This window comes from Malania oleifera, chromosome 11 (genome assembly GCF_029873635.1).
Source record: "Malania oleifera isolate guangnan ecotype guangnan chromosome 11, ASM2987363v1, whole genome shotgun sequence".
In the NCBI taxonomy this organism is placed as follows: Eukaryota; Viridiplantae; Streptophyta; class Magnoliopsida; order Santalales; family Ximeniaceae; genus Malania; species Malania oleifera.
The window spans coordinates 69,212,924-69,224,126 of NC_080427.1; the positions used below are offsets into that span (position 1 = coordinate 69,212,924).

At 34.2% G+C, this 11,203-nt stretch overlaps 1 protein-coding gene across 1 annotated transcript; it reads left to right on the forward strand.

The window, feature by feature from the left end:
- Nucleotides 1-7,818: 7,818 nt before the first annotated feature.
- On the forward strand, nt 7,819-10,379 carry LOC131168697 (uncharacterized). The gene is made up of 2 exons (XM_058128324.1): nt 7,819-9,441; nt 9,613-10,379. The coding sequence occupies exons 1-2, from the start codon at nt 8,544-8,546 to the stop codon at nt 10,005-10,007; spliced, it is 1,293 nt and encodes a 430-aa protein (XP_057984307.1). The 5' UTR covers nt 7,819-8,543; the 3' UTR covers nt 10,008-10,379.
- The last annotated feature ends 824 nt before the right edge of the window (nt 10,380-11,203 follow it).

The window sequence follows — 11,203 nt, forward strand, 5'->3', positions numbered from 1 at the left end:
TCAGGGGGAGCCTTTCAAAGCTGTACCCACTTTTGCATGGTGTATTTGTCATAATCAAAAAGGGGGAGAATGTTGACCTTATTGGTCATACCTGATTTTGATTATGACAAATGTTCAGGTATTTAATGTCAATCAAGTTTGTGTGCAAGTTCATATTTGCAAGATCACTTGATGGCATGAGAAGACTTAAAGTCTAAAGACCTAGAAGATTTATTATTTTTGTAATTTATTTTATGCTAATTCGGGTCTGTAATAGTAATATAGGAAAAGATCTGTAATAATCACTGCATATCATGCATGTACATGCAATAAGCTCAAAAGACCATAGAAAGACCTTAGGTCCTTGCACATACACATAAGATGTCCCCAAAATCACATATATTATTAGGGGAATTAATTGAAGTAAAACTAGACTTATAGGGTAAAATCAGTGAGACTTCGGGCAACCAAATAGTTGTGTTCAAAACACTTAGGGTGCTGAACCATTGACTAGTCAAAAGTGTTGACTTTGTTTCGGGCAACCGAACCAAAAGGAACGTAGCGTCCCCGGTGAACCGAACCACAATTTTGACTTTTCCCACCAACTCGATAGCCTGAACTTTATGTTCAAAAATGCGTTGGGTTACCGAACTCTGGACTAAGCAACCTTTGATCAGCAAACCGAACCCACGCTCAGACACCTAAACTTCAAAAATCAACTTTTTGTATTGTGTCTGTTCAGGCAACCGAACCACAGGTCAAGAGCCCAAAACTCTCAAGTTGTTTTAATTTTTACCGTGATTATTTTAAGTTAAATAGGGTTAATTTTCTTAAATGGTTTTAAAACAAATTTAATAATGCCCTACATATCCCCAATGGTTATAATTTTAACCTATTATATATATATGGGTTCATTTTCTTGGATTAGTAAGTGATTAGCCATTTGATTAGCAAAAAACTCTCTAAAAATTTTCAAATCCTATTTTCTCATACAAAGTCCATACACTATACTCTCATTCCTTTGAGATATCTAGCATTGTGAGTGTTTTATTCATTGTTCTATATTGATAGAAACCCTCATTTGTGTAGTGTTCACTTGATTTTTGGATTGATGGTTTAACTTGATTTTTTCCCCTGATTTTATTTAATAAATCTTTGGTTGGGAAAAATCTTATAGCTTTGTGGGTCTTCACAATATTATTGCAAGACTCATTAGGGCTTGTATTTTTGTGTGCAAAAATATTTTTACAAGCTGAGATCTGAATATCTCCTTGTGCTTTGATGTTGAGAAAACTTTTTTTGAGATATTCAAAATTTCTATTAGTTTGAATCTTTGAAACCCTAAGCTAAGATTGAAATTTTATCATTACTTAGTTTCAAAGAATTGCTTGTAGATACACTCTTGTGCTTGATTTTAGATAATCACTATTATGAGTGTTGATTGCACGTATACACCATTCAGCTTATTGTTCTTACATTATTGGTGTGTTCTGATTATTACTGGTGCAAATATGCTTGATTAAGAAGCATTATATTTGTACCCATCTTGTATTGAAATATTATTGTATTCCAAGCGTGGCCTGAGGGGGCATTAATCCAGTCGGAAAGGATTGGTTATGAAGGTTGAGGTCAGCCCTGTGTTAATTGACCTGATTGTATTTAGGTGCTGCTCCACCCTTTAAGTGAGCGTATACTGTAATCTTTATGCTAGTGAGTCAAGGCAGGGACGTAGGTAGTTTGCTGAACCTCGATAATATTTCTAGTGTTGTCTCTCTTTACTACTTTCCCTTGCATGTTTAATTAGATTACTTGTGCAGTTTAATTTTCGCCGAATATATATTGATTTATTTTATCCGTACTAGATTGACCTTAGGCTTTTGTAATACTGCTGCTAGGGGTTTAACCTTGGGAATTAATTTTTAAAATACCAATTCACCCCCCCCCCTCTTAGGATGACAGTAAAGCTAACAAAAGTAATAACAAAAGACATAAAGGTACGTGGTGTGGCAATGCCTACATCCACAAGAGCAATCAACAATCTTTCTTACTATCTTGTGTCAAAGACACGAACAACCATTCAAATACATCGTAAAAGACATATAAATAGAGTTCTCAGAGGCTTTCTCTCGAAGCACCAACCAACTTAACGTCCCTTATTGAAAATTTGAAAATATGTACTGGGTTCTTGAGCCAACTTGTCGACGGTTTGTGTCATATCGTTAATGGTTTCAGACAGAGAGCAAAAACTCTCAAACACTACCCCAAACCATCGACGGTTAGAGGGCTACCGTTGATGGTTTCCCCTACTGCATCTTGATTTCCATCACGTTTTCCTTTTGTGCATGCCTTCCACTCTATATGTGAGTCACATATGACAACAAATTTGTTTAACTGATTTCCTTTTGGTTTTTGCTTATGTTTTTTATTGTTTATCTTTTGTTTTGTTTTGTTTTATGGGTTTTGTTTTGTAGGTCTTGATTTGTTTCGTTTTGTTTGGACTTGTAACCCGGTTTTGGCTGGATGTTGGTGTTGTTCTTTGGGAGATTTTTAACGGTTGTCTTTTGTTATCTCTTATTAATTGTCTTGTAACCACGATATTCCTCCGCCAAAAGTAAGGGGTTATCAATAAATAAATGGAGGTACCGCCCTTCTCTAAAAAAAAATATATATGACACCAAATTTGTTATGAGGCCCACTAATTATTTTTATTGCCAATTTTTTTTCATTGTTATTTAGTATGCAATTTTTTGTTAAGTTATTTTATCTTAAATACTTTGTTTTATTACATTTTTTCTTCACATTGTCTTTTTTTTTTTTTTTTTTTTTTCAATTTTGATTCTTAAGTAACAAAATGAGCCTAAAATGTTTGAGGGTTAAAATGACAAGAATATTTATATTAAGATATTTAATATATATATATATATATATATATATATATATATATATTTAAAGCATGTACATGAGTAACACTTATAACTTTTATACTTATAACTTTTATATGTCTCTAGTTAGAATCTTAGGAGGGAGGAAAGAAGTAAAAAGTGCTATCTTGTAATAAATTAAAAAAAAGTAAATATAATTACTATGACTTTAATTACTATAATTACTATTTTTCTTTTTCCCTTCACCATTTCTCAGGAAAGAAAATGCTGACCCAGAAAGAAAATATATTCCCTCCTCTTGGGCTATTTCAACTACCAAATATGTGTGTTTTTCTTTCTTTTGTCCCATTATTTTCTATTTTTCTTTTATGTGATTTCCTTTCAACATTTTAATTTTTGAAAATAGTAATATACAGAAGATAGGATTCCAAAAAATATTTGACATACTATTAAGAGATTTTGTATGCGAAATTTTTATCTTTTGTTTATTTAATTTTAGAAATGATAATAAATTAATTTTACTATGGTTAAAAATATATTTTGCAAAGAAAAAACTTTATACATAATATTTTAATGCAATATTTGACGATAAAATAAAATATTAAATAATTACCTAGCTCATTAAAAACACAATGTCAAGAATAATAACTAAAATAAAATTAGAAGTTATTACATAATTCAAGCTAATTCAATGGCACAATTCTTTTTTGATAATAAACAACAACAACAACAATAACTACTAGTACTACTACTACCAACAATAATAATAAGTGAGAATACTTTTGGATTTCAAAAAATATAGCAGGAGTCTTTTTGCCACTTCATAATTTTTTTGGTCATTCCTAAAGTTGAGAAGCCAACACCCATATTTGAAAATGGGAATAGAACTGTCAATGTCGAACAATTTTGAGAAAATACTAAGCATTCCAATAAATAAAATTTCAATGATAAAATATAAACTAAATATCGAAATACTTGAAATTGGTGGTGTTGCCGCTAAAAATTGGTCTGATTCACTAGATCAATCATGATCTTGACTACCTACAAGAGACAAAGGAGAATAAGTCTTGGAGATCTCAAAGCATATTATGAGATATCACCCTATGATACTTAAGTTAGGAAAATTGGAAGGATGTGATGTGACAACTGTATGAAAATATATTGTTGTAAGATACCTTACCTCTTTTCAAAGTACCCATTTTGTAGTTGTTATGAGGTCTTTTTCCCATTAATTCCCCAATTTTTAAGAAGGGTTATAAGGGAATTATGGTCTTTTATGTTGGGAGTTATAGAGTTTAGAATTATTTTTCTTGGCTTAAGAATAGTTGCAAAAGTTCATATTGTTAGCTTTACTGTAATCCTAAGAGGGGAGGTGAATTGGTATTTTAAAATTTCTCCCCTAGGTCAATTAACCAACAGCAGTATTAGACAATCCTAGGGTCAATCTAGTGCAAATATAAAATAAATCAATATATATGTTGAAATTAAATTACACAAGTAAGCTAATTATGCATGCAAGGTAAAGCAGGTAAGAAAGATAACACCTGATATGTTATCGAGGTTCGGCAAAATGCCTACATCCCCACCTTGGCTCACATGCACAAGGATTACACTAAGGTTCACTTCACAGGTGGAGTGGTACCGAAATACAATCAAGTCAAATTAACACAGGGCTGACCTCAATCTTTACAACCAATTCTTCCGGGCTGGATCAATACCCCCTCGGGCCACACCTGGAATACAACTAATTTTCAATACAAGATGTGTACAAAATATTTGCTTGTCAAACAAGCAGATTTGCACTAGTATTAATCAATGTACACCAATAATGTAAGAACAGTAAGCTCAGTGCTATATGTGTGCAATCAACACTCAAAGTAATGACTATATCCAATTAAGTACAAGAGTGTATCAACAAGCTAATCTTTGAAACTACGTATATATGTAAATCTCAATCACAGTTTACGGTTTCAAAGATTTTTACCAAGAGTATTCTAAATATCTTTAAAAAAAAATATTTTTTCAATATTTAAGCATAAGAGATATTCAAAAAATGAGTGTGTGAAAAGATTTTTGCACACTCAAAAATACAAACTCAATGAGTCTTGCAATAATGATGCAAAGACTCACTGGTTACAAGATTCCCACACACAAATTTATTAAATAAAATCGGGGGAAAAACCTTATGCTCAACTCTCAATCCGAAAATCAATTATACAACACAATGGGAGTTTCTTAGCATATGAGAATAATGTATAAGCACTCGAAGAACTCTCACAAGGATTGATTTTGCAAAGGAATGGTAGTATGTGAGGGTATAGGTTTTGTATTTGGAAAAAGTTCTTTAAAAAATACAGAAAATATTTTTGCTAATCAAAGTGCTAATTGTCCCTTAATTGAGAAAATAAACTTGTATTTATAGACTTGCCTGAAATTATAACCGTTGGGGATACATAGGGAATTATTAAATTTATTTTAAATGAGTTTAAGAAAATTAACCCAGTTTAACCCCAATTAACTTCGGTAAAAATTAGGCCAACTCGAGAGTTTTGGTCGACCGAGTCATAGGTTTGATCACCCAAACAGACACATCGGAAAAAGTAACTTTTCCTTGTTTGGGTGCTTGAATAAGGATTCAGTTTGTTGATCAAGGCGATTTTCCAATTTGTCCGAGTTTCGGTCACTTGGTCTCAAATTCGATTTACTGAACTCACATGTTCGTTTGCCCAAGGGTGATTTGAACGCTAATATCCAAGTGCCTGAGTAGTTGGAAAAAGTTTGGGTAAATGTTTAGTTGACCGAAGATGGTAAAGTCTTTTTGATTTGGTCGCCCGAAGTTAGGTCAACATGCTAACTTTTCAATGGTTCAGTCGACTGAGGTGTTTTGAACACTAAGATTCGGTCGCCCGAAGCCTTATAATTTTTATACCTTAAGTCCTGTTTCAATTCAATAGTTTCCCCTAATAGTATATGTGATAATGAGAACTAACTTAAGTGTAAGTGCAAGGACCTAGGATCTTTATAAGGTCTTTGAGCTTATCGGTCCCTACATGCATGATGCACATCAATTATTACCGACCATTCCTACATAAAAATTACAAACTCGAATTGAACTTAATATAAATTACAACAAATGGATATACTGGGTCTTTATTCTTCAAGTCACCTCATGTCATCATATGATCTTGTTAATATGAACCTGTACACAAACTTGATAGATATTAAATAGCAAAATATTTATCATAATCAAAATAGGGTATGACCTATAAGGTCAACACACACACACACACACACAATTGGTGAACTAAGTAGGTCGTTGGTGAACTAAGCAAGTTATGCCTTATCTAAGTCAAGTAGATTTCATCCAAACGGAGTAGGGTCATTTCTTTCTCTTTTAGCAAAGTGAGCTTTTGATTTATTTATACCCTCACGAGCAGAGCTTATCTTTTGGGTTGACATTTTCTATATTTGTACCTCACTAGCAAAGCTCATCTTTTGGACTTTTTTCATGCCTCATGAGTAGAGCGCATCATATGGGCTATTTTCATATCTCATGAGTAAAACTCATTATTTAGGCTTTTTTCGTGTCTCATAAGTAGTGTTCATCATTTGAACATTTTCGTGTCTCATAAGTAAAAATCGTCATTTAGGCTTTTTTTTTTTTTTGGTCTTATGAGCGATACTCATCATTTGAAATTTTTTCATACCTAATGAGCAATGCTCTTCATTTGAGTTTTTTCATACCTTATGATTAGTGCTTATCATTTGAGCTTTCCAACAAGTAAACCTATTTTGCCTATCAAATTAGTATTGCAACCTTTATTGGCTATTTTTGGAGTACACTCCCTATATTCAAATATTAATAAAAATAAAATATCTCATTTATTATAATAAAGTTACATTGAGTTAATCTAATGTAGATTGATCAAAAACCTCCATTATTTTTTCTAGTTGATATATTTTTTTTCAAAATTTATCTTCAAATGCCAATAAACATGGTTTATCAATACAAATGCTATTGGCATCCTCAAGAACATGGTTCTTACTTACCAATTTGCAATAATTTAAATCATTTCTCTATGCATTAGTGACTTACCGTTCGGTGACGTATCTAAAGAAAGAATTCTTAGATTATGTCTTGGATGATCCTTTTTTTTTTTTTTTTGTAGAAGCACTCCAAACATTTCTTCCATCTTTTCTTGGGAAGCTAAAAATTGCTCAATGAGATTGTTTGTCCCTGTGATGAGGCATTTAGGCTGCATTGATTGAATTTATAAAGGTGAGAGATCTTCTGGCCAATACGACATTTAGGATGGTTATAAGTTCAACCTTCCGATCTTCTCACAAATGATGTCAAATTGGTACTACTAAATTTTCATTGGATTAATCAGATCAATCGTGATCTTGAACTCATTTGAAGAATGAAGAAAAAGAAGTTTGGACAACCCAGAGTGTAACCCGAAGGATTATTCCGATAGCTAAATTAGGGAAATTCAAATGACGTGATGTGATATCAATATGAAAATATATTGCTGTAAAATATCTTAACTCTTTCTTAAATACCCGCCCCCTTTTTTAATTGTAATATGATCTTCCTCCCATTAATTCCCCAACCAAATAAGAGAGTTATGGTCTTAGTTATATTAAATTTATGGACTTTTATTGGATATAAATTTAAACAAAATTTAGTATCATTTAATATTATGTAAAATTCATTTATATATAAATATAATTTCTAAAATCCAAGTTACAAACACAGGAGAGAATAAATTTGCAAATCCGACTCGGTCGCATTTCAAGCTACATGTTATCCTAATCCATAAAAATATAAAAATAAATTCTGAAATCAAAGTTACAAACACAAAAGTAGAGGAAATGAATTTCCAAATCCAATTGACAAAATTGGGCAGAGTCTGACGGAGCGAAGAAGATTAGATTGAAAAGGGAGGCATAATGACCAGAGGAGGGGAGCCAAAGTCCTGGCTGCCCACCTCCCTCGGTTCCCTCAAACCAAACAAGCTAGAAGTGATCTAGCACCCCAATTCCATGTTTGGGTGCGCCCAAGCCCATTCAATTCACAAGTACTCGCCCATTCCTTTCTCTCGACGAAGCCTCTTAGACTGCTTGGGCAGCAGCAGCTCCTCATGCACACCCCTCCTTCGATGTAGGCTTGGAATATTTCTCCCCTCCCCTCCCCTGAAATCTATCTACGCAATGATCCATGACTCCATCAACCCATCTCTGATCCTGCTCAACTCCAAATCCCAACAGCATTCCCTTCCATTGCCCGCTTCTCTCTCCCTCTCCCACTCCCTCTCCCTCTCTCTCTCTCCGCCATGCCATTTAGCTTTTTGTTTTTGGCTGCTAGCATGCACTGGTCTTTTCTGACCGTATAAGAGCTGGTTTTATAACGCTTTTTTCCATTCCATGACGAACGTGCTCTTCTCTTTCAGAGCTCTCACACTTTCCATGTAGTCTCTCTCTCTCTCTCTCTCTCTCTCTCTCTCTCTCTCTCTCTCTCTCTCTCCCTCTCCATACCAATCTTTTTGCTTGCTAGCACTGGCTTCCTGACCATTTCTATAATTCCATAACCATCTCTTTCACAACTCACTCTCTTACAACCCCATCTCTCCCCTTTCCATGTAGCTCTCTCTTTCTGAAGAAAGCATAGTTCACACCATTATGTCTGATTCAAAGAAGTCCACTGCCAAATGTTTCTCCTTCATTCTGCGTCGGCTGCTGTGCACGGGAAGCCTCCCAACGCACCCGTCCGATCAGATCGCAGAGCATATACCAATCGAGCTCCTCTCTGACAAGCATTCATTGCTGGAAGCAGAGCTCAAAAATGGCGATAACAGTAACAACTGTAAGGTTGAAGCTCCAGCTTCCCCTGGAATAGTGGCAAGGCTGATGGGTCTGGATTCATTGCCGGATATCAGATGGGATCCGAAGGGCAACTCTCCAGACTCACTGGGTCGAAGCCGGTCCATGAACTCGCTCGAGTACCTGCTCCAATTCGAGCGGGTTAACTCGTCCAGTCGCCGGTTCCGAACGTCGGTGTCGTTCCGGGAAATTCCGACGTTCTTGCACAATGAGCAGAATCGGGACTTCTTCGTCCTCCGCTTGGAGAAGAATGCAGGTGAAAACGCGGAGGTGGTGTCGAAACAGAGGAAATCTGAGATGGGCTCTGTGGAACTGAAACAGAGGAAAGCAGGGAGAGGCAAGAAGGGCGTTAGCATAAGAGAGAAAATGACTGCGATGGAGAATGAAGACAACAGGAAGAAGAAAGTTTGCAAGGTTGGGGCGAAGGGTCTTTCTAGCAAACCATTTTGCTCGAAGGCTGGTAATTGCCATGGAGATAAGGGTTTAAGAATTAATGGCTTCCCTCCTCCTAACAAAGATGTGTTGAGGAAACAGGGGGCAATTCCGAAGGCGAAACATCCGCCAAAGCCAGCGTGTCAGAATGAGTTATCAGTGAAGTCCAAATTCGAGAAGAAGAAAAAAGCAGAGCGTTTGGGCCCTGTATTTGTTCTCGATCTCCATGATGTTTCAACTCCTTCTCATGAATGTTCTTCACCAGGTTCGTTAATTTTCTAAATCAATTAACTGGTGGTTGATCCAAATCCATATATTCGATATGTTCTGCCAACTTGGTAAAGATCAAACATTAATTATTACTCTTTAATCACTACCTTAGTTTATTATCCTCCAAATTCATTATTCTTTTTTTTTTAATCCCGATTTCCTACAGAGGCTTCAAGGCGAATGAGATCGAATTTGAAGAAGAAATCGTCACCGAAAGTTGCCAAGTCCGATTACCCATCTCCAAATCTTATTCGTACATCAAACATCGATCTTGCTCATGAACAAAGATCGCCCAAGAACAGAGGCAACGAGCAACCGAAGAACAACTACGAACAGAGCCTGGACACCTTGTACTGCGCAGAGCTGTTGAGTAAGATTTGCTGGTTGACAGAAGAAGATCTGATAAATTCTGAGTGGGTAGCTAAGGAAATGAACAGGTATGAAGAGTTAGAAGACACATGTAAGGAATTTGGGCAGCAGATCCTTCAACAGCTGTTGCACGAGGCGGTGGATGAACTTTTGGAACTTCCTCCCATGGAGAATCTGCTCTCCAATAGTTGAAGGAATAAAAAAATGCTTGTAAAAGTCTGATTAAGAAAGTGCAAATTTTTTTTTTCTGCAAACGAGATCTGAGAGTGTTTGGTGAAAATGTGAATGGAAACTCTGGGTGTGAAAGGGAAAGGGAAAGTGTTTTCCTTGCGGACCTAGATTACCAGGAGGCAGAGCAGTGGTGACAGTTTTGTCAGTGAATAGAACCTAGAAACAGAAGAGGTCTAAGGTAGTACCTGGATGACTTCCCGCTGAACTCAATTCTGTCATTATTTGTTTATTTACTTTTGGCGTGAAGCATGCTCTGGTAACATAAAAACATGTATGAATATTAATTTAATCTATTGAATGGAAAAAGGTCAGTAAAGAATTAAAGGAGCAAAACGATTCTGTTTTCCTAGGTTATGTTTAATTAAAAATTATATATACATTATTATATTATATATAATGTTACATGCAAATATTTAATATATAATAGAATTATATATTTTTCTGTGCTATATTATTATATATTTATAATTGTTGATAATAAATATTTAATTTAAGTTTAAAAAGAATAACATAATAAATCAATAACCATATCACAAGTATATCATAATATTTAACATTTAATATTATTCTATTAATTTTTATATGTTTTAACATTATTATATATAATAAAAAATTAATAATGATGATTTAATATTTATATTGAAATATATTATAATATTTTAAATATTAATAATGATTTCATAATGTTAATATTATTTTTAATATAAGTTATCATATTATAATACATAGTGTGTTCCTGGAATCATAATTTGATTTCGGAGTAGGAGCTTGAAATCAAAATATAGGAAAAATGGGGAATCTTATTACTGCATAGAATGAGAATCGAAATGAAATTTGTTGATTCTCATTTCTAGCATTGATTTTCAATTACCAAACACTATGTTAGATTAAAAGAGAAAAGATAAAAAATAAATTAAAAAAATAGAAAAAAAAAAATTATTTTATACTTTGAGCTTTTTGAATGTTTTATAGAAATAAAATGTATCAAACTGTGCTAAAGGATAATAGGCTTTTAGAAAGTTAATGATCATCAGTGTAGACATTTCGGGGCTTATATAACATAATTTGTATTTTTAGATCTAATTTCAGTGCCCATTTGAGCCTTTTCCTAATATAATTTTAAATATGTACATGGGTGTGTAACAATTCATTAATAA